Here is a 24,945-nt window from a genome sequence, read left to right on the forward strand (position 1 = left end):
TAAGCTTACAATTAATTGGTCAATATCTAATTATTAAATGAATACCTGCTACATACAAAACTTTCTATACTATTAGATAAACTTTAGTAAAGGTACCTCAGTAACTTTCAGCATGCCACATATGACACCGCCCAACATAATCTTCATGTAAAACACATAACTTGAACAACATGTCACAAGTTGTAAAAATATCAGTTAGAACACAGAGCACAACTAGGACAGGCATGTTTGTGGGATTATTATGAAACTGTTCAGAGATCTTATAAAATTATTATGTACTCTAGGGAACACCTCAGACTCAAGCACAGGTTTGTGTCACTGGTTAAGTATTTACAGAGGTTCGTGCCAGGCTGTTTTCATTTGCAAATATTACAATGCATGCCAAGGAGACAGGAATCTGGCTGGAATCTTCTCTGGGCATTTCCGGTTATCCTGTGACCAGCAGACCAGGAAGAGACCAGATAGCCTTCAATGTAAGCAGTAAGGCATGTCACATTAATGTTCTCATAAAACACTCAGTCACAGGAATTTTAATAGAGAGGGCAGAGAGGAAGATACAAATAATGGTTGATTCACATCTCTCTGGTAGTTTACTTGATTTCTACCTGCACTACACAAGAGCCAGGACATCAGATCACCATGGATGGTAAGTCAATGGTCTTTTATGACATTTTGACCAAACATTGTGAGTGCTTTGTGTACTGTATACTATAAGTAATATTCTATACCTAAAGTACAAGGAAACAAATGTCTTGGTGACAAATATTTACACTTTGTAGTAAAAATCCTCATTTGTTTTTATCTAAAAAAGAGGTACAGCATTCTAGCAAAAAGATTGGTAAAGTAAAACTGTGTATAGAATATTAAATTAAGTACCATTTACTTTACAAAGTATACACACACGTTTTTGTATACAAGTTTCCATTTTAAGCTAAGTTTGGATGTATCCTAAACAGTGTCACCCTGAGATATACTGTATATTAATGTAATTGTAAATGAAGTTTAATCTAGGAAAGCCGGAAATTATGTATTATTATTTATATGAAAGAATGCTGCTTTTATTGTGTATTTATATCTTAAAAATTGATTCAGTACTTTCATTTCTTATAATATAATATCAAACAAACTCAGCATATAACATAAAATGACTTAATATTTGGTTATACTTGCAACATTTATGAAGGGTACACACCAGAACGATTTGGCCCAAAAATGACCCAATTTAGATACAATCTCAACCAATTGTATGTAAATTGGGCATGTTTTGGGCCATTTCTGATCCGATCCCAATCCGATGCACGGCCCTGTGGGTAGGATCTGTAAACAACCATTGTAGTGGTTACGGGTCACAATTGGATCGGACCCGGATAGGATGCAGATTGTGAGCGGGTTGCACGATTGTCTTATGACCCGCTCACGATCTGCATCCTTCTGGTGTGTACCCAGCATTAGAGGTGACGCTGCCCTAGTCACTGTAACAGTGGGTACACACTGGACAACATTTGCTGACTCCAACAGGTCACAACGACAAAATGTAAATAAGGTCCAGTGTGTCCGCACAATGTAGGTGACAATGCGTGCTCCTGCGCATCATCAGCAAAATCCTCCTTCATAGCGGAATGGCGGAATACATCATGCCCCCCCCCCCTGTGTGAATATGCTTTAAGTTTAGTGACTGTGTACCCTACAAGCCCATTACTTACTTTACAACATTTGCTCTTTGTGTTTGGGGAGTGAAGATCAACAAAATGCATGTAAAGGAAAGTAAAATTAAAAAAAAAACCTTTCCTATGCAGCCAGTGACTAGTGCTGAATATAGATTGTACCTGTCCGGCCTATATGGCACAGTATAATACAATACTGAACTTTAATATGCATGATTTAGCCAAAAGATGACCCAGATTAAGTCATGGGTACAACTAATTCCCAATTGGTATTTTCATTCTTGTCTTTGAATGGGTTGGCTTAAATGTAGGCTAACGAGAGAGGGACTGTGAGAGAAGGTGGGATGATAACAATTAGTATAAAGGAAACTAATGAGTAATGAGCACTCCAGACTGGTAAAGGGCTATAATGACATCTGCAATATACTATAAAAAAATGTCCAATTAGTGAGTAAATGTCTCAAATATTATACACTATACACTATTATATGAGTACGACACAACATGGTAGATGAGAACATAACTGCAGTACTTCACTTAGAACAGGCATGTCCAAACTGTGGCCCTCCAGCTGTTGTGAAATGACACATCCCAGCATGCCTTGCCATAGTTTTAGAATTCCCTTATAACAAAACTGGCAAGGCACGATGGGACTTGTAGTTTCACAACAGCTGGAGGGCCATAGTTTGGACATGCCTGACTTAGAAAATAGAATTTTTGAAAGAACAATAGAAATTCTTTTTTTTTATTGCCATGCATAATAGTAGACAATATGAAGTGTTAACTGTCTGAAAATATACAGTATCTGGGATAGTTCTTTTTTAGTCTGTACCTGACATTACTTACTACAGGGTTGTGGCTATGTACTAACAAAGTGTACAATAACTTAAAATGGGCATTCATCCATTCAGTTTTAATTAATAAAGAGGAAATGATTTGAAAATGAAAGTAAGTCCACTTAAATGTTAAGTATTATCTAGATTTACAGTATATATGTAAAATATTTTTATAGTTTCACCTTTTAACATAGACAAAAAAACTATGTAAAATACATTCCCAATTAGGACCAATCATCCAAATAACCATTATAGGTTTACACTGTTGAGATGAGTGATTAGGAATTTCAGATAGCTATATACTGTAGCAATCTGCCTGAGCTGGTTATTCCATATTAGTGTAATTGGAACATTCATACTGTATGTACAAAAGCAATAATACATTAGGAAATACTGAAAAATTTAAAGGCCGATCAAATAGGAGAGTGTAAATGAACATAAAGTAAGATGTGCTATGTCATCTAACACACAATCTAATTTTAGATATTAATATAATCATAAAAATAATTGTTAAAATAAATCGCTAAGATGCATAGAAATAATTATAGGACATGCACTTAAAAAATGTTGGGCGGTAACTTACACAAACCTTGCAATTAAGTGACGGACGCTATGTGATGGGTATTTGGCCATAATACATGGGGCAAAATGCAATGTTTTATAAAGCACATGTGTCTGTTTCATACAGTGGACTGAATAATATGGCATAGTTTATTTAATTGGTAATTAATTTGGTCATTATATTATCTTCATTTTTTTATAATCTATTGCTTTTTTATGTATAATTGGACTTGTTTTGCATCAGTTCACATTGTGCAAACAGAGTTTCACATTCTTCATTATGTTAGTTCAACATTACAAGTGAGAACCATAAAACATGTGAAAATCTAACAGATTATTTTCTATTTCGATATTATTGATAATACTATAAATTCAACTTCAAATGATCAAAACTATTGCTTGTGTTCCTGTATCTCAGTTGTGAGTTTAAAGTCATGTTTTATTCTCATATGTATCATCCAGGTTACTATGCAGATTTTTTTTTCTCTTTTAAATGACTACATAGTACACTCACCAATCATAGCAAATGGTATTTAATTGGGCTAATTGAATGCTTTTCCTGTATCCCTAAATTCAAAATACTGTGGATGTTTTCATATTATGTAGTACTAGTTAAAAAGCCCATCAAAATGACAGCTTAATCCCTATCTGCTGCTACCTCCAATATCTGTCTTCACAGCTCCCCCTGTACATATCCAGCAAGTTTGAAACAGATCATTTTGCTTTCACTTTCTGTTAAGGAGTAATTTGTTCCATCAAGTGGGCCTCTAGTGGTCACTGGTAGTACCTCACCTCAGAGGTGAGGAGTAGTTAGCCATATACTGCATATATATATTTTGGAAAAAAAATGTGTATTCAAACAAGTGATCAACATTTCGGGGCACTGTCGTACAAACGGGCACCGGGGTTCGTTTAACTTCAAGGAGAGTGCCAGCTCGCCACCCCAAGCAGCTATATATATATATATATATATATATATATATATATATATATATATATATATATAGTTTTATTACTTTAGCAATCTTCTGAAAGTATGTGACAATTAACTGTGTAAATATGTAAACTAAACAGTTGGCTTTTCATTTTTCTTTCACATACATATACAGTATTTGTGTTTCCTAAAAGCTGTCTGAGATAATGACTGTGTTGTACAAGCGTCAGATGAGTGATCAGATGTTACCAGATAAACTTCACTAGTGAATTGTACTACTCACAAAACTGTTCATAGAGTTTATTTTGTGAGGAAGCTCTGGTTCTTCTAGATGAGTGTTTCTGAAGTGTACATATTGCTTTGCCATGTGTTCCGCAGGACTCAGTGACTCCTCTTTCCTGAGATGTCACTGTTGTGAGATCAGCAGGTTCTCTAATTATTATTGTCTTGTGAAGACATGCACCAGACAAGCACACGCAATGCAAAATCTACTTTAATGCTTAGTTATTGATACAACAAAATAAGCACAGGGTGTTTTCTTAGCATGAAGAGTAAAGTTATGTAATTATGTACATTATGATTTGTTAAGTGACTTTAAGATATTTATATAAATATAAACATCAGTGCTTGTCACATTATAAAGGATTTTAAAGTGACTTGTCATTGTTCTCCAAAGATGAAAGATCCGTGACAGCTTTGAAGACTGGTGGAAGGATCTTACAGCACTGTGATTACTGTATATATATATATATATATGAGAGAGAAAGGGGGGTTGTGATCCCGTCCTGCGCTTGTTGGTGAGCAGCACTACTCTGAAGACCCCGCCGCTAGTGGGAGTCTGATATAGAGAATAGGGAAAGAAGATGTAGAGGTGCGCTCAAGAAGTGGTTTTACCAGTCCACAATTTATAAAAATACAAAGTATTTATTCTTTACGGTAAAACAGTTTAAAAAGATACAGGTTATGAAATCGTTTACAATCAATTTCGTGGTACAGTACAGGACTTCAATCACAGGTGCATCATGATCATACGAGAAACCCTACGCGTTTCGTCCCCTAGGGACTTCTTCAGGGGTAGTACACCAAGATCTAAAAAGTGGTGAAATTATGCCATAAACATAATGATAATAGTTTTTTCAAGAGGTTTTTTAGAATAAGTTAAAAAAATAGCTTCTGGACATGGAAAGCAGGAGGAAGGAACAAATGAGGAGATCGAGAGGAGGAGGAGGAGGAGATGGTCAAAATGTGATCAACGTGGAACTGAAGGGGTGCAGACCCGAACATCCCAAGTTCACCTCAGTGAGAAGGGTCTATTTTATAAAAAATACACATACCGATAAGCTTTTTTAACCTTGATTAAATATGTGGATATGGGATTACACTCTTGGGTGAGTGCTTAAGATGGTGATGTAGTCACCGTTGTAGGTCTACCAATCCTGTGCTGGTTCATTCAATGGATTGCAGCGTTTTCTGGAAGTTTAATATAATATCAATAGATATTTTAATTAAGTCTCCTATAAATATCGGGACCAATATGATGCCGCAAAGACAATCTGTTAGGTATATTAGAATTATACAATATTTCTTAAACCTCTATGATCCAATACATATAATTGAAATGACAAGATGGATTCATAAGGGTTTTGGTTATCACAACCATATTTGGTGTCGATGATGGAATCTTAGTCTTATTGAGGTGGATAGTGGTAAGTGTACATACCAGAATTCAGAGCGCAATAAACAGCCTCTTCAGCTGATGTCCTTTTCAACGTTACCGTCAGTTCTAAATAACAATAAATATTGGTCCGTTGAGAAGTGCATGTGCAACATGATATGGGGTATTGCCCATATCATGTTGCACATGCACTTCTCAACGGACCAATATTTATTGTTATTTAGAACTGACGGTAACGTTGAAAAGGACATCAGCTGAAGAGGCTGTTTATTGCGCTCTGAATTCTGGTATGTACACTTACCACTATCCACCTCAATAAGACTAAGATTCCATCATCGACACCAAATATGGTTGTGATAACCAAAACCCTTATGAATCCATCTTGTCATTTCAATTATATGTATTGGATCATAGAGGTTTAAGAAATATTGTATAATTCTAATATACCTAACAGATTGTCTTTGCGGCATCATATTGGTCCCGATATTTATAGGAGACTTAATTAAAATATCTATTGATATTATATTAAACTTCCAGAAAACGCTGCAATCCATTGAATGAACCAGCACAGGATTGGTAGACCTACAACGGTGACTACATCACCATCTTAAGCACTCACCCAAGAGTGTAATCCCATATCCACATATTTAATCAAGGTTAAAAAAGCTTATCGGTATGTGTATTTTTTATAAAATAGACCCTTCTCACTGAGGTGAACTTGGGATGTTCGGGTCTGCACCCCTTCAGTTCCACGTTGATCACATTTTGACCATCTCCTCCTCCTCCTCCTCTCGATCTCCTCATTTGTTCCTTCCTCCTGCTTTCCATGTCCAGAAGCTATTTTTTGAACTTATTCTAAAAAACCTCTTGAAAAAACTATTATCATTATGTTTATGGCATAATTTCACCACTTTTTAGATCTTGGTGTACTACCCCTGAAGAAGTCCCTAGGGGACGAAACGCGTATGGTTTCTCGTATGATCATGATGCACCTGTGATTGAAGTCCTGTACTGTACCACGAAATTGATTGTAAACGATTTCATAACCTGTATCTTTTTAAACTGTTTTACGTTTTACCGTAAAGAATAAATACTTTGTATTTTTATAAATTGTGGACTGGTGAAACCACTTCTTGAGCGCACCTCTACATCTTCTTTCCATATATATATATATATATATATATATATATATATATATATATATATATATATATATATATATATATGTTTTGTCACTGGTATGAGTAGAAGTAAAAGGTACAACCATTCAATGTGGGTACACAAAATATAAATACATGAACTTTTTAGACACAGAAACAAGTAATCGTATATAATAGTGGCTAACACTACTCCTCACCTCTATGGAGGGAATTCAAGTGATCCCAGTGGCCACTAGATGGTTCCTGATGGGACAATTCAAGTGTTGCTCAGTTTTGGCCTAGCACAGCGAGAGGCACCTACATTACTGTTATGTTGTTCTGTCATTTTGGCAGCCTAAGATTTAGTTAACCCTTTGAGTGCCAAGTGAATTTGTAAAAATAGGTGTGAAAATTGCCCCCCTATTTTTTTTATTCAACATAATGACCTGTAATGTGTACCTTATATAGGAATTATACTCTTTTTTTGCACATTTTTTATTTGAATTTATATAACAAATGTGAGTGATGCTGACATTTTTAGCGGCTATTTTGAACATCTCTCACAGAGATGTTGCCACTCAAAGGGTTAATAATAATCAGATTGTTGAAACACCATGTCATTAATAGTGATGAGTGAATTTGTCAAGTTCCCCTGAACTGAAAGCTCACATGGTCAGGGCCTTTGTCCCACTTGGTTCTCACTCTATAGTGTAATGTCTCCAGAGTACCCCAACTCAGCCAGCTGCTCTGATCCTGTCTGCTCTCCCAGGGAACTTGGTCACTGCTATTGTTATTATATGTCCATTCAGTTGTATAGAAACCTTCCAGTTTGATTTTTTCCCCTCGTCTTGAACATATATGTCATATTACAGTGTTTGTGTGTTTTTTAGTTACTTTCCTGTATGGTGCTATTTTGTGACACTGTATAAATATATAATAATAATGATACAATTCAGATCACAGATTCAACAAAGTTTCACAAAGCTAATTTTCCCCATTTAATTTTGTTGCTTCAGACTTTTTGTAGGCTTGCCTACCCTCCCGTTGCAGAAAACTACTTAGAGCGCTAACCAAGGCTGTTCTCTCAGGGTGAACAGCTGCAATGAGGGACTAGTCAGGTCCCCAAATAAATGTAAAAAGAAAAGAAATATTGCAGCGCTCATATGTTTTAATGAGTCAACCAATACATTTAAAGAAAATTTAATTAATAGACAATTATTACATATAATAAAAAATCTATAAAAAAGTGTTAAAAACAATACAGATCACTTGAAATCAAAAGGACCAATATATGACCTGCTCTGGTGTATCTCAACCTGGGTGGAAAGAGGGATATGGGGTGGCCGGAGAGGGTCCCGGAAATCGGGCCCCCATCCCGGCCCCCTGTAAAAATACTCCTGGATTCCGGTGGACCCCCCCTCATCTCCACAGCCGCCTCATTAAATTACTGTGCTTCGCGGCTCTTCACTGGCAGGGGCTTAATATGAAAATAGCTCTATTTTAGCCCCTCCCCAGGGACATGCAAATTGGGGGATTTGCCATGCTGGGGGCAGGGCTTGATGATGTCTACATCAGGCTCCGTCCCTCGAAGTGCTGCTGACAGTCTCCTCTCCAGGCTTTTCCCAGAGAGGAGACTTTCAAAGTAGGCAGGTATGGACTTTTGGACTTTTACTGTAGTTTCCTGTATTATATCCTATTGTAATCCAGGAAACTTGCTATAGAAATGATTGTAAGCACTGGACTGACCATGTATATACCCTCTGTTATAGCACTGGCAACTGGTATATATAGTTACTGCATATTTAGTAAATATAAGTATATCTTGATTGAAATATAGTGTCTGCGTACATACACAAAGGCCCACGGTGATCATGTCACTACTGTACACTGAGCTGACAGCTACTGTAGGGACGAGAAGTTTCTTAAAACTGATCACTTCTTATTTATCTATTTGCTCCAACTGGCTCTTCACTTATGCAGAGCATACTGTACATTGGGGTAAATGTAGGAAGCGTGGAGAAGTGGTATCTAGACTATCCCCATAAAGAACGTTATGTGCAAGGTGATAATGCTCCAGCAAAACAGCTCCTAACTGTCAATTTACATATTGGTTGGTGCATTATCATACCAGCCATTTTATCTGACAGCCTGATATAATCAGATATTGTGGCCATACACCACATGATTTTTACAGTGTATGGCCACATGATACAGTATCTGTGTTTAACTCTTGGGAAGGAAACATTTTCCTCTTTATCATTTGTAAAGGAACAGAGGAAATGTTAGGCACTCAGATGCGGCAACACTTACATTGCCAGATGCAGCCAACCAATGCTTGGATCAGTCAGATATGACATGAAGATTCTTCTGTCCCCATCGTCCAAACACTGCAAATCGGTCACAGCCATAAACTATGCAATTATTGTGCTTTAGTACAGCATATGCCTGCGTTTAAAGCTAGAAAACATACATACAGTGACTGCAGGATTATAGGCAATTGCAAATGAAGGTAATTTAACTTCCACCATCAACACCATGAGAAGAAAGGCAGAATGACCTCTCTCTGCACAACCACATTATGAGGAACACAATGACGCACAGCGTGACCAGTCACAATGGGGAGAACCACTGAAAGTTTTATGTCTCCCCCTCTTCCTCCATTGTACGTCACCATAATCCTTCCATAGCGGTTTATTTACTAAAATGGGAGTTCTATTTAGGATTGGATGTGGCTATTTCAGATTCTATCTATTATATTCTAGAAGGTGCTAAATAAATAAATAAGTAGTAGATTCTGATCCCATATCCCATCTGAAATAGAACTCCCATCTTAGTAAATAAACCCCAAAGACTGGAGGATTAAAGCACAGTAATATGTATGATTGTGTAGTACCACTTCCCCTGTGGCATATGGAGGCCTGACTTCCCAAATTACCTCACAGGGGGGAAGAGCCTTGTTGGTACTGCATGGTGCCTTCTCCACCTACCACACACCCCCAATTTAATATTAAAGCTAATTCATTCACTAAAAAATAGAACCAGACCTTGGGGGAGAGCGGCTACTATGGGCTACCAGCTGTGTCTTGAGCCATCATCATCATCATCATCATCATCATCAATTATTTATTCTACGTGCTATTTAGCTTCACATAGCTCATTCTGCAATATACACAATACAATGCTTCCAGAGGTATATGCAGCTTAACTAAGGAAAGATTTGCCACAAAATAAAATAAACTATTTACTTAACTCTTGGCCATCCTGCATTAATCACTGCAACAAACCCCACTGCATCTGCAGTATCAGTACAGTATGATACGGTATATAATTTTACAAATGATGTAATTTCTTTCCCTGCAGAATCCAACAAGAAAGCGCATCACACGGATATGTATAACAGCTCTGAGCTGATCCTGCGGAGGGGACAGTCCTACAGAATAACACTGGAGTTTAATAAACCACTTACAGACTGGCAAAGCATTGTGTTTAATGCACGCACAGGTAAAAAGGATTTATCATTTCATTAACATAATAAAGTCCAACCTGATCTGCACCAGCCATATAGAGAGGAATGGCTTGCTTCTTAGTCGTACATGCATGTGCACAGCATCTATTCAGGGAGACAGAGGGGTTGGAGACATGGCCAGCGGCTCACAGAGCGCTGGCCATGCCCCCACAGTAGCAAAAATGGGGAGCGACCCTCCAAGGGGTCCATACCATGCACTCTATAATGTTTAGCCAAATCTCTCTGGCAGCTGGCCACAACCCTAAACATAGGCCTGATAAAATAGGCAGGGCCCCTGACCACCACCACCACACTGCCACATAGACACATACATGCTCACACGCTGCCCCATAGTCAAACACATACACACAGATCCCATATTTTACCATTACATGCATTGGAATAAATAAAACATTGCCTCCACCAGCTCTTATTTTCCATCCATTCTTTGTCTGCCAATGGTCTCCATCAATGCTGCTGCCACCCGAGCCCCCCCTCCCTCTTACTAATGGCCCGTGACTGAAGTCCCTTCCAGGCCTAGGAGAGGTCCATCTCTGGACCAGGGTGAACTCAGGTGTCAATGTGTGGAAGAGATACAACCTTACCAAAGGAAACCATAGGAACTAAGGACAACTGCTGAAAGGAGTATTATTGGGATTTGTATAGTGGTTTCAGTGTATTCCCAATTGGGTGCGCTGGTGTCATCCACCCTTGATGATGGGCCTGTAGGCTCCCATAATTGCATTTCTCTGGTGTTGCCCATCATGCCCCAGTCCATCGCTAATACAAGGTAATACTGCACATAGCAAGTAATGAATGTATGGTTCATGGCATTAATTAAAATATGTTGCAATAGTATGCAATAGTCTAGTAAGTTCCTCTGCACACAGTAATTTCTTGTCTATGTCTTCATCTCTGAAAGGTCCCCAGTCTGGATATTACAATACAAACGTGGAGTTTGCGCTGTCCAACTCATGGACCAGTGGGATGTGGAGTGCTGTTCTGGAGTCCAGCCCAGGGAGTTCTTTGCGTATTATTATGTCCAGCCCAGCCAATGCTGTCATAGGACGATACGATCTCAGTGTCCAGATATCTGTAATGGGGCATGTCTCCACCTACTCACTCGGAAAATTTATACTGCTTTTTAACCCCTGGTGTTTAGGTAAGGCACAACATATCACATTACAAACACTACAGAACCATCATGCCTGGCTTTTGGAGGTTGTGCAGTCAATATGGGATCTATGTAATGAGCCTTGGAGAGAGAAAGTGGACAGAGGAAATGGACCAGTTCCTAACTGCCATGTTACAGGCTGTGTTTGAAAAATGACACAGGGGGCTAAATCTCCTTCACCTATATCTGTTTGAACTATTTAAGAATTGTCATCAGATGAATGAAGCAAATTAATGAAAAACTCCTAAGTTTAACTTTGCATTATGTAGTAGAGAATACTTGACCCTACTGGGATGTACTGTATGGGGTGGTAAAAAAAAGTACACACCTTACAAACATGTATTTACCATCATATGATTCATTTGTATGTCTAGTTGTGTTCCATAAACAAGCCTGCTATGCAGTACACATGGGTAAACGTTTTTAATTAAACATGCTGACATTATAAATCATCTGTTATTCATGCTAGTGTTTTTTTTTTATACTGCAGACTTATTTACAATTCTGTTCTCTTACTCATTTGCATTCGACTCATTTGCATGCTAAGGAGCCTAATGAGGCAATTTCAACAGGTATTTAGAAATGTCCTTTTCATAGTAGAGAATGAAAGGTTATTGTTCATATAATATTATTCTTATCCACCAGCAGCCAGTCATTATTTTAGTGCAGTTTGATTGCTGGACTAAAGGTACATATCTGGTGATACAGTATGATGGGAATGGCCCGATGAATTGTGAATGTCTCTGTATTGTTTGTGATGTCTCTTCAAAGTTATCTCTTTTCAAAAAATCCTTTTGTTTTTTTCTACAGATGATGATGTGTACATGGCCAGTGAAGAAGAGAGGAAAGAATATATCCTCAATGACCATGGCGTCATTTTCATGGGAAATGATAAGCATATTACTAATATAGGATGGAACTATGGTCAGGTAACTTAAACTCATAATACACTCAGATGTCATGTATTAAAATAACTAGTACAACTTTTTTTTAAAAACGGTACTTATGTAATATCTGGGCTCCCGTTTTTCTTATGAGACCGCGTCCCCTCACGGGGCTCGCTGCGTTTGCCACGCTTCGGGCACGGTGGCTCGCTGCGCTCGCCACACTATATAAAATCAACTCCATGCGTAGTTGGATAGTAGGGGTATGAAAAAATGGGGTGCATTTAACATGGGAGCCCAGATAATACATAAGTACCAAAAAAACATATTTATAAACTAGATTATATTAAAGACATTTGATTGGCAATCTACTGTATTTTCTTCTGTTTGTCCAGTTTGAAAACAACATTTTGAACATCTGCTTGGACATCCTAGACAGAAGCCTGAACTGTCAGAGAGATGCAGCTGGGGATTACTCCCAGAGGAATAGTCCTCTTTATGTGGGGAGAGTTATCAGTGCAATGGTAAGAATGGATAACCAGCGGGAGAGGTGTACCTAGCGTAACTGGCAGCTAGTTTTGGTCCTTCATTTGTCACTAACACCCTTACAAATCATTATAATACATAAACACAGAGAAAATACATTATACTAGCAATTATATTTTTTTATTTAAAAAAAAAACACCCAGAGGAAAACTATAAAACACATAGGATTTAATAAAAAAAAAATATTGGCAATTAACAAAAAATAAAAGATACCCTTTTGCAACTACAGAAAAAATGACACATTGTCACTTATAGGAAAAAAACAACACACATTGGCCCTGATTCTGGTCTGATCGCTCCCCTGCGTGTTCGCACAGGGGAGCGATGTTAAGCTACTGCGGACACGCATACATTTATATTCGCATGTGCAGCCGCTTTGTGTGGAGACTGACTTATATTTGCGTGGGCCTGGCCGTAGACAGGGCGGACGGCTGACTTCATTAACAGAAAAAACAATTAAAACACATACCCGCATAATCAAAAAGGCTTTGCATGAGAATAATAGATATATACGCGCACACACACACACAATGAATATAGGATAATACATTACACACACACATACACAGTCTTTCTTACAGCAGTAACATGTTGTAGATTTGGAGGAGAGCAGGTACAATATTACTAAGCCCTGCCCAGTCTCAGAAAAATGACGTAATTTGCTGGTCTATAAAAGGGGAGGGGCCAAAATGACAATTCTAAAGTAATTGCACCATACTGGCTCTGCCCCTTCCTGTTTGACCCATGAAAAGAGGGGACAGAGCTTGGAAAAATTGTATGTGGTCTATCCTCTGTCAGGGAGGTTTCTGGGTCCGCTGTGCCCCAGTCACAAAAAAATGGTGGAAATCTGTATGACTAAACTACTCTAGGCAAAGCATTTTGATAATTAATTTGTTTTGATCTGGCAAGAATCATAAAGTCTGTGATAATCTACACCTCACAGATCAACAGTAATGATGACTTTGGCGTACTTGAGGGAAAGTGGGAAAAAGACTTTTCAGATGGGGCTGATCCCAACAGCTGGAACGGAAGTGTTGAAATTCTGTGGAAATGGCAGAATGATAACTACAAGCCAGTGAAGTATGGCCAGTGCTGGGTCTTTGCAGCAGTGATGTGCACAGGTAAACTATGACTGTCTTCATTTCAATTGCACAGCATTGTAACTATAAATGATTTGCCTGGAGGAGGGGAGAATTAAACAATTACATTTATTAAAATGCACATATATTATCATGCAATAATCACACAGAGTATTTTGTTATCTGCAGGTGTGCCCATTAGTAATGAAATTAAGTTAAATGAACACACCCTTACTGTATTCAGGGTGCAATTGTTGGTTCCTGTCAATCCCTCTTTCACCTCTTCATAAGAGGATGTAAATTTATGAATAAGTAAAAGTTTCGGTACTTGTGAGTTATCCGGGCGTCCGATTTTTTGATTGTATGCCTTAAGTTAAGGCATACAATCAGATGCGATGCGATACGATATCGCATCGCATCGCATCGCATCGCATGCGACCATCGGATGCGATGACCCGATTTTTCCATAGGAATCAATGTTAAAATGGACTGAGTCCATTTTAACATGGAATTCAATGGGAAAAAGGGGTCCTTTTCATACCCCTACTATCCAAGTGGGCATGGAGTTGGATATAAACCTGTGGCGAGCGTAGCGAGCCACCGAGCCCGAAGCGTGGCGAGCGAAGCGAGCCCCGCGAGGGGACGGTATTCCGTGTCCCCTCGCGGGGCTCGCTACGCTCGCCACGCTTCGGGCTCGGTGGCTCGCTACGCTCGCCACAGGTTTATATCCAACTCCATGCCCACTTGGATAGTAGGGGTATGAAAAGGACCCCTTTTTCCCATTGAATTCCATGTTAAAATGGACTCAGTCCATTTTAACATTGATTCCTATGGAAAAATCGGGTCATCGCATCGCATCGCATCGCATCCGATGGTCGCATGCGATGCGATGCGATGTCCCGATCCGACACGATTTAAAAATCGGACGCCCGGATAACTCACAAGTACCAAAGTTTCTTTATGCCTTCTGTAAAAACCACAACCAGCTCTAAGGGGCCGATTCAGGTCCACACGCTGGGCTGTGAATTTGCAGCCTGAGTGATTATTGAAGGACCGTGCATGCACATGGTACACTGAGCCATCCACCCCAAGGCAGCGAATGAAGGCTCACCTTTGCTCGCTGTTCGCAGTATGATTGACACCCTTTGGGCATTTGGGGGCATGCAAAAACCCCAACCAGCTCTAAGGGGTCAATTCAGGCCCACACACTGGGCTATGTGGATTATCAAACGGCCGCACATGTGCATGGTATGCTGTGCATATACGCAAGCCATCCTCCAAAGGCAGGGAGCAAAGGCTAGCCTTCGCTCACAGGGTGATTGACACCCTGTGGGTGTTTGGGGGTGTACCGCGTTGTTTCCTGGGCTTTCCCCAGAAAACGCCAGTGTTCCCCGGCTGTCGGAAGGGAGGGCTTCTGACTGCTTCAGTGGTCTCGTTTTCCTGGCTCACTCAGCCCTGCAAGCAGCGGGAAAATCATTCAATGGTGAATCACAATGATAAAAAAACAAGAACCACCTGGTCCACGATCTAGCAGGGTTTTCATGCAAGGAAGCATGCTGTGCCGCCCTCAGCAAGTGTCATGCCTTAGTCAGGTGCCTTGCATGCCTAGTGGGAAATCCACCACTGATTGGATGGAAGGACCACTGAATGAAATCTGAGTATAGTATTATAGTAACTGTTTCAAAATGAATGGTACTTATATAGTAGAGGTGTTTTTTAAAATACATCACTGGCAGGATGAAACAGGTATTCTATATATACCAGAGATCTAAAATGGCAGTATGCTGAATACAGGGGTGATGACTGCAATGTTCTGTATATGCAATATATAATACATATCCATCACATTAGTTAGTAATTCTGGCTACTGAGGGGTAGATGTTTGAAGTAGTGATAAGGGAGGAGAAATGATAAAGTGCCTGGTACTTTATCACTGGCCAATCAGCTCCTTTATAACTGGCCACTCAGCCTGTAACTTAAAAGTCAGGAACTGATTGGACAGTGATAAAGTTCCAGGCACTTTATCACTTCTCCTCCCTTATCACTGCTTCATACATCTACCTCTCATTAGGTTACTTATAGCACAGGAGTGTTACCACTGACAGTCCATGTGACTGCTTTGATGTGCACTGGTGAGAGGGATCCTTGCAGTCAGTATTCATTCACTGAGGAGGCTCCTGCTTTGTTATGCTGTTCTAGTTAAATGATTATGTGTATACAGCAAGAACATAAATGAACAAATATAGTACAGTGTACAATATATGAAATGTATAATGCCTTGTTTCATTAGTCCTAAGGTGTCTGGGTATTCCTACCAGAGTGATTACAAACTTCAACTCCGCCCACAACACGGATGGAAACATGAATGTGGATATGCATTATGACACAGAAGGAAAGTTCCTAGAGGTCCATGATGACAGTATTTGGTATGTTTTTAACTTATGTATAGTAATTTCACAACGCATGCTTGCTTGGACCTGTAGTCTGTAATGCGGATTATAGGAAAATGGGGAAACACATATTTTCTTATACCAGCTCAGGCTGAGAACTATGACCTATATTCAATTCAGGTGGTGAGCAGCTGACAACGAGCTATATGTTGAGCAGTGCCAATAACTTGCCGTCAGAGTATTCAATGCACTCGCCATTTCCACCTCGCCTGTTCCTTGAGGTGAGGTAAAAGTGAGGCAAGTGTGGCCATGAAAATGGTGGGGCACACCACAAAATACATTGAACTTTAAATACGAGGAGGGGGTTGGACGGCGAGGGTGGCTAATGAAGCCTGCACAGATCATAATGATCTGTTCAGGGCTTCTCCCTCACTTGCCAGCCTTAGGGAGGTCTATAGTTTAGGTGTGTATCCCGTTGTTTTGCAGTCAGTTTTTAGTTGGTTTCAAAATTGTAGCAAATCTGCAGATCCTATCCTTACTGTATCTATTTTAAAAAAATCAATTGTTACGATGTTCTAAAGTTTTTGATAACTTTTGACTGTATACTTGGTTTGCAAAATCGATGGAAAGCCCAAAACTGACCATTAGAGGATGTACCCCAAAAAGTCAACATAGAATAACATTATTATTCATACACATTTTTATTTACAGTAGGTTTGTGTTGATAATTTGATCGACATCCACACTGTGTCGACATGCATTAGGTTAACATCGGCAATAGGTCAATACATGAAAAGGTCAACTTGAGTTTTTCACAATTTTTCTATTATTTTTACTTTTCATTCATCCACGTTGACTATGATTGGGAACAGTAAAGTGTGCACAATGCAGAAGTAGCGGCGTGAACCACCTGGCTTGAAACTTTGCTCACCATGCAAGGTTATACAGTACATTAATTGGGGGTCCACATGCTGAAATGTACAAACTGACAGCAAAAAAACCCTCATGTTGACCATGATCATGTCGACCAGTTCCATGTCAACCTTTACCCAGTGTTGACCTTGTGCATGTCAACCATTTGCGGTTGTTCTAGACATTGTCGACCTAATTACTTTCAACCCTATGTCAACCCTATGATTCATACCCTTACTTACATAAAGGGAGATTTATAAAATGTAGGACAGAGCTAAATACTAACTAATCAGCTTCTAACTGAGAAAAATGACAGCAGTTGATCCAAGATTTCATAAATCTCCACCATTGTCTTCAAATTGTTTGACCTCTACCCTAGCAACCCAAACGAACAACATGTGTAAGTAAACTGTTGACTAATTTAGCTATTTCTACTGATGTTTCAAATGAAGGAATGCAGCATGTGTGTATGTACCAAGATGCGGTTTAATATACTCCCTTGGTGGGTACCTTGGCTAGGTCATAACCAGTGGTGGCTCTTACCCTTGCGGAGGAGGGAGGCTGCTGCGATGCGGGCCCCCCTCCTCCACTGACGCCGCTGTGCTCCCAGCTGCTGTCGGTCCCAGCCCCCGGTCCCCTGTACGGGGCCAGCGCATGCGCAGTGACTTCATACATACTGCGCATGCACTGGCCCAAGCTTCCCTGGGCTGCCTTTGCAGCAGCCCCCGGAGGCATATTCAGGTTCCCGGGTACGGCACATGCGCAGTATCCTCCGTGGTACTGCTGATGCTCAGAACCCGGTTTTGGGGCCACCCCGCAGTTGCGCACTAAGAGGCATCCCGGAGGGAGGGAACGCCTCCCAATGGGACTGCCTTGAGTGACTGGCAGGTCCGACTTCCAATAGGAAGTCACTGCCAGTTACAGTGAAGCCAGTGCACTCTCACATACCTGTACTGCATCTGGCTTCACACAGTGGCAGATTTTACCTGGGGGGGGGGGGGGGGCTGCAGGCACTGATAATAATAACTAGTGGTGTGTGAATGTTGCCATTGGACAGGGCACAGGGCTCTGGGAGAAGCACCAACCCATAGCATGTGTTTGGCTGCCAGGGTCCTGGAATGGCAACCTGCAGCTTTGCTGCAGAGCCACCCGGGGCATCCTAGTGCCAGTGACTGCACTTCAGAATGATGTGATGATGTCACATGGTCAGGGGGTGAGGCCGGTACTGGGTTATGGCAGGTTTCTGACTGTATCTATCTAGTTAGTAAATGTCAGTATACAGGTATTAGCATTTCAGAACATATGCAAACCCCCTCCTAGTAAAATTACATTTTAAGGCAAACTACTATTGTACAGTATGTAGATATAAAGACATGCACTGTTTCAAACCTGTTATGTGTAATAAATAGCTTACATATTATAATAGTTGCACATATGTAGATTAAGCATGATATTGTATACAAGAGTTGCTTATTATGTTTTACTAAATGTTTTTAAATAATAAGAAAATAAACAGATTTCCTCTGCAATATTTCATAATAATAACTGTATTTAGAAACAAGATTGAGAGTTTGTCCTGTCATAAATTAGCTGAATTCTATTCATAATACAGGAATTTCCATGTTTGGGATGAATCCTGGTTTTTGAGGAGAGACCTTGGTCATTTTTACAGTGGGTGGCAGGTTCTAGATCCAACTCCCCAGGAGCTGAGTCAAGGTACAGTAAGAATGCATTGTAAAGATATATTGGTGACCATCAATGTACTGCTTCAGTCTGGGTGTAAAAGGACTAATAATCCATCAATAAAGACAGTGTTAAATAATCCTTACTATGGTGGTAGGTTGTGAATTTATATTTTGTTGGAAAAGTAGGTTAATTATTTGAAAAATAAATGAACTGTAACTAAAAAAATTCAAGTAAAAAAAATTGATCAGATCATTTTCTTTCTCTCAGATATTTATCGTTGTGGCCCCACATCAGTGGTTGCTGTAAAAGAAGGAGATCTACACTTAGGCTATGATACACCCTTTGTGTTTGCTGAGGTGAATGCAGATCGGGTGACCTGGGTCATTCAAAAAGATGGAAGCAAAGAACAAGTCCACAGTGACAGTAAATACGTTGGCCAAAGCATCAGCACTAAGGCAGTGGGTAGCGATGCACGTGTTGATGTGACACTTAACTACAAATATCCAGAAGGTAAGGAACAAACACAAATGGTTTATCAGTAATGTATAGTAATAGTACTTCTCCATCTGTATGATACATACATCAATTAAGATAATATTACAGCACAAATACAAAGATATGATGAAGTAAAACTATAAATATTAGAGAACAAGCAAAGAGAGAGGGTAGTGGAAGAGTAAAGGTGCGCGCACACACACAACACGATAAGTCGTTAACAATATACATGATAACGATATCGTTAACAATATATCGTTCATATCATCTAGAGCAGTGGTTCCCAACCCTGGTACTCAAGTACCCCCAACAGTGCACGTTTTCCAGGTCACCCGGCAGGTGCACTCATTATTCAGGCACATTTGAAAAGATCCACAGGTGGAGCTAATTATAGCACTTGTGATTCGGTGTGGAGACCTGCAAAACATGCACTGTTGGGGGTACTTGAGGACCAGGGTTGGGAACCACTGATCTAGAGTGACCACATTAAGGGGTTTATTTACTAAGATGAGAGTTCTGTTGAAGATGGAATGTTACCCAAAGCAACCAATTACAATCTATTTCTTATTAGCATCTTCTAGAACAGGGGTTCTCAAACTCGGTCACTCAACTGATAAACTGGTGCACTCATTACTGACTGACACATTTTAAAAGATCCACAGTCGGAGCTAATTATTTCACTTGATTTTGTGAGGAGACCTTCAAAACATGCACTGTTTGGGGCCATGAGAACCGACTTTGAGAACCAGTGTTCTGGAAGATAATAGATTGTTGGCCAATGGCAACATCCGATCTTCAATAGAACTCCCTTCTTAGTAAATTAACCTCTAAATCAATAATGATGGCACGATGGGGGGGATTTACTAAGATGTGAGTTCGTTTTCACATGGGATGTTTCTATGGGCAACCAATCACATACTATCTATTATCTTCTTGAAGGTGCTAAACAAATAAGAAGTAGATTATGATTGATTGCCCATAGCAATATCCCATGCAAAATAGAACTCCCATTTTAGTAAATTTTCCACAATAACTCCCAAGGTTTTAGGGATTCTGTTTTGCCAGCCCAAGGGAGTGATGCACTAACATCTGCCGCTCCACTTAACCCCCCACAGCAGGCTACCGCATCAATACTAATCGCATATGCTCTAACATATGCTATTAGTATCGCAAAGGGCAGCTCTTGTGATAAGAGTTGTCCTTTGTGAAGCAGCCGGTGGAGGGTGAGCAGGTCCCCGGCGATTCTCCCCTCTTCTTACCCGGTTGCTGCTGCATGCTGCTGTGGGGCAGGCTCCGCCTCCTCCTCCCTGCACCCAGAAATGGATGTACGGGCTAGGGAGAAGGTCACTGGTCCGGGCAGCACAGTAGGAGGCTGCCCAGACACAGGTGGCCAGGTGTTGGCAGGGGTCCGTGGGGGGCAGTGGGGGTAGCGGTAAGAAGCCCATAGCCCAAGAACCTGGCGTGCTGGTTTTCCTGCATACCAAAATGCGGTAAAAACCCAGATTTATCGCATTTTCCCTTTAGTGCATCCCTAAGCAGCCCTAAGTCTGCTGAAAAAAAATCTCCAATGCTGACTGCTTTCAGGGCTAATTGAATAGGATCCAAGGGAATAATATCTGAAGTACTAAAATGAGTGTTACATTTACTAGCATTGATGGTAGATACATTTTTTGTTTCAAGAAAAAAATGCCTGTACTCAGTACTGTTAAATGAGAATCCTGACAAATTTGGTGCCCTAGCTAAGATTATAGCAGGTGCTTCCAGTTCACATGAATATGACAAAGATTCACGCCCTCCATCTCCTCATTGGTGGCTGGCACTATCACACTGCTGGGAGAGGTCACATGTTCTACTGGCAGCTTCTCCATCTACAGATGGAGCCCTCCTCATTAAGACCTTTAATAGGATTACTCCTGCTAATCCCCTACTGTATTGTTCTATGTATTGTATTGCTGCTGAAAACATTAGGATAGCCATGGTGAGCCACGACCTAAGGAACAAAGTTGAGAGGGGCTCCAACTATATCTCCTCACTGGTGGCTGGCACTATCATGATCACACTGCTGGAAGAGGTCACATGTTCTACTGGCAGTTTCTCCATCTATCTCCTCACTGGTGGAGTGCTACAGTCAGTGTTCTATTTTTAACTTGTGATAATGCATTAAAAAAGCCTTGACTGCAGAAAGGTCTCTTTGCTGGCTACTTCTCTGGTCATTGTATGCTGGGCTCACTGGGCTATAATGTGCTCGCTGGGCAGCCCCTAGACCAATTGTGCCCTATACCGGCTATGACCAGGGCCAGATCTACATTGGGCATCATCCGAAAAAAAGCATTGCTGAGTCGCAACTCCAGTCCTCAGGAAACCTTAACAGTGAATGTTTTCCAAAAAACTGACTGAGACATTGTGAATAATTCTTATCACCTGTGGATCTTTTAAAATGTGTCATAGACAGTAATTTATTAAATACACCTGTGCTTCAGTAAGGAATTTGGAAACTATGGCCCTTATTCTGATTGAGTCGGACAGGTGCGTGTTCGGTTGGACGCATGTTTGCGCATGTGCAAAAGTGTTTCTGCGCATGTGTGAACACCACGCACGACCGTATACAGCCTGAATTCCGTACAGAAAACGATTGGTCATAACAATCCAAACAGGGGGTGGACAGGGGCGTGAAGGGCTGTTTGGACTCATTATCATATGCATATGCCTTGCGTTTCATGGGCATACGTATGGTAATCTGGCCATGACGCATGTGTGTAGGGCGGACAGCTGACATAGCTGGATGCCAGCTGCCCGCCCATATCCCTGCTTTTGCACAGAGAAATATCTGAGTGGTCTGGAGCACTCGGAGCTGTCTGACCGCTCGGTCCATCATTCGATGATCAGCGGCCATCGGAGGATGGGGGGGGTTCCCACAGATGGGGGAGTTGTTCACACGAAAGATCTACTCGCGGTCCGTTCGCTCGGCATCTTACCGCATTTGTATGGTGTGAGCAATCCGTACGGTAGACGGGGCTAGGAACACTCGGTGGCCATCCGAAACTACGCATCCGTCCGAGTCAACTAGAATAAGGGCCAAAGGTATCCTGAGGACTGCTTTTCGATGGCAATAATAATGAGATTTGACTTGCACATATGCCTACAGTAACTCATTTTCCAAATAAAAAATAATAATAGTGTCATTCATGAAACCAGGTACATAAACGAGGTTATTGGTTACAGTGCAATAGGAATTTGTTTGTCATAATTTACTGATTATGGTTTTGTACAGGATTGTTATAATGAATGACTAGAATCACCAGTTCTAATTATTGACAACTGGTTTCGTATCATTTGCTTTTTCCAGGAATATCATAATCATAGGCTATGCAATGTCACTTCCGAGTTTTAGGCACTATGTAAATACATTTCTTGTTTGTTTTTCTATGATATCATCATCAGTGCCAAGTGAATTTGTCAAAAGACATGTGAAAATTGCAAAGCTAACACTTTTATTCATAATAATGACTTGTAAAGTTTAACTTAAATAGCAAATATGATCTTTTTTAACGAAACATTCTTTATTTGCATTTATATAACAAAATGTGAGCAACGGTGGCAATTTTAGTGTATATTTTGAACATCTCTCACAAAGATGTTGGCACTCAAAGGGTTAAACCAAGAGCAGAACGTCCATTATTTGTTTCATTCTAAGGTAAACTTAATTTAATATTAATTACAATAGTTAATCTCCATGTTACTTAAAACAGGTTCTCCACAAGAAAGAGAAGTGTATGAGAAAGCCTCCAAAAGGATGCCTTTTTATAGAGCTCCAACAGAAAATGCCAATCGTATTAATATGGCCAACAGGCCAAGGATTGATCTATCTAACCGGCTTTCAACATCTACACCAAATTTGACAGCTGCAGCGAGTGGAAGATCAGCATCCCCTGCCCCTTCCCCAACGAATGCTTTCCGTTCACCAAACATTCAACCTTCATCAAGCACTGTGAACCTCGCATCACCTTCAGGAAATTCTCTCCGTTCTGCAACACCTTCAGCAAATGCTCTGCGCTCTGCAATGCCTTCAGGAAACTCAAGGCGCTCTGCAGCACCATCAGGAAACACTTTCCGCTCCACACCACCAACAGGAAACACTTTCCGCACCACACCACCAACAGGAAACACTTTCCGCTCCACACCACCAACAGGAAACACTTTCCGCTCCGCACCGCCTTCAGGAAACACTCTAAACTCTGCAGCTTCATCAGGAAACAATGTCCGCTCTGCATCACCTTCAAGAAACACTCCCCGCCCTGCACCACCTGCAGTAAATTCATCACGTCCTGAATCAGGGTTTGAGGGGCCAGACATCTCTGGGAAGTTTAAGCTTCTCAGTCCCCTAGTGGTGGGAGATGATATTAACTTACTTCTGATTCTTAAAAATCTGACTCCTTATCATAGGCCAGTAAAAGTGAATCTGAGTGCTTCTTGTATTCTCTATACTGGAAGAAGGGCAAATGACATCTTCACAGATCAGAAGTCTTTGATTATCAGCCCAAGTCAAGGTAAGTGAAACAGCATACTGCAAAAAAATATCAGAGCGCTAGCCCCGAGTATGTGAGTATGTAAAATATGTACAGTAAACTGGAATGGGAATGTAACCTGGAACGACCGATTGGACAGGCTCCAGTCATCAAACTGTGCCATTCCAGAACATGTAGTGTCCGGTCCAGGGGAGGCCTGTCCTAGTGGTGTTCCATCTGGTAGAGTTACCTGTGACAGCTGTCACCAGGGAGATGGGCAGAGAGAGATTACAGCTTCCGTGGTTGGTCCGGGAATGAAGTAAAAATGTAAGGGTCTGGACTATTAGGAGAAGCTATAATCTCTCCTTCCACATCTATCTACCCAGTGACAGCTGTTACAGGAACCCCCTGAATGGGACACCCCTCAGACTGGACACTACAAGCTCCGGATATTGCAGTTTGATGAATGGATCCTGTCTGGTACGGTGTTCCGGAGTCCGTTAAGGTTTCAGTTTTAAGAAAACACTCTGTGCTACTGTACACTATCTTCATTATCTTTACTAAGCAATATAAGGAAAAAGATACATTTATTCCCATTTGCATAGGAACGCAGTTGCTTAGCCACATGGCTAGTTGGGAACTACAATTGATATGACTTTATGAACAGTAAAACAAAGGGTTATATAACCCTATATTTTACTGTATACAGAGTCATTTTGGCTGGCAGTGGGTTCTGTAAATGTAAGTATGTGCAGAATCACAATCTTGGGCATGAGCAGAAACAATAAAAATGTTGGCTTCTGTATAGGCTGCAATCCCTAGAAACTGAGTATGGCACCCATAATAGCAGAGGATTCTGGGGTAGAAAACACCTCCGCCTGCATGTCGAGCATGTGGTTATCAGGGAGCTCTTCCCCTGAAGGCTACTGCCAGGCAGCCTTTGTGGAAGGTGAATTTTAC

At 40.5% G+C, this 24,945-nt stretch overlaps 1 protein-coding gene across 1 annotated transcript in view; it reads left to right on the forward strand.

Annotated features, from left to right (window-relative positions):
• Positions 1-24,945, forward strand: part of LOC146009670 (protein-glutamine gamma-glutamyltransferase E-like) — a 73,597-nt gene that overhangs the window by 43,983 nt on the left and 4,669 nt on the right. The window contains exons 2-10 of the mRNA XM_083150127.1: positions 10,170-10,310; positions 11,237-11,476; positions 12,299-12,417; positions 12,768-12,896; positions 13,862-14,039; positions 16,288-16,423; positions 18,912-19,015; positions 19,253-19,495; positions 23,230-24,027. Of these exons, the coding sequence (XP_083006253.1) occupies positions 10,170-10,310; positions 11,237-11,476; positions 12,299-12,417; positions 12,768-12,896; positions 13,862-14,039; positions 16,288-16,423; positions 18,912-19,015; positions 19,253-19,495; positions 23,230-24,027 (2,088 nt within the window). The remainder of the gene's footprint in view (positions 1-10,169; positions 10,311-11,236; positions 11,477-12,298; positions 12,418-12,767; positions 12,897-13,861; positions 14,040-16,287; positions 16,424-18,911; positions 19,016-19,252; positions 19,496-23,229; positions 24,028-24,945) is intronic.

The sequence above is a fragment of the Crinia signifera genome, chromosome 6 (assembly GCF_055691185.1).
Source record: "Crinia signifera chromosome 6, ASM5569118v1, whole genome shotgun sequence".
In the NCBI taxonomy this organism is placed as follows: Eukaryota; Metazoa; Chordata; class Amphibia; order Anura; family Myobatrachidae; genus Crinia; species Crinia signifera.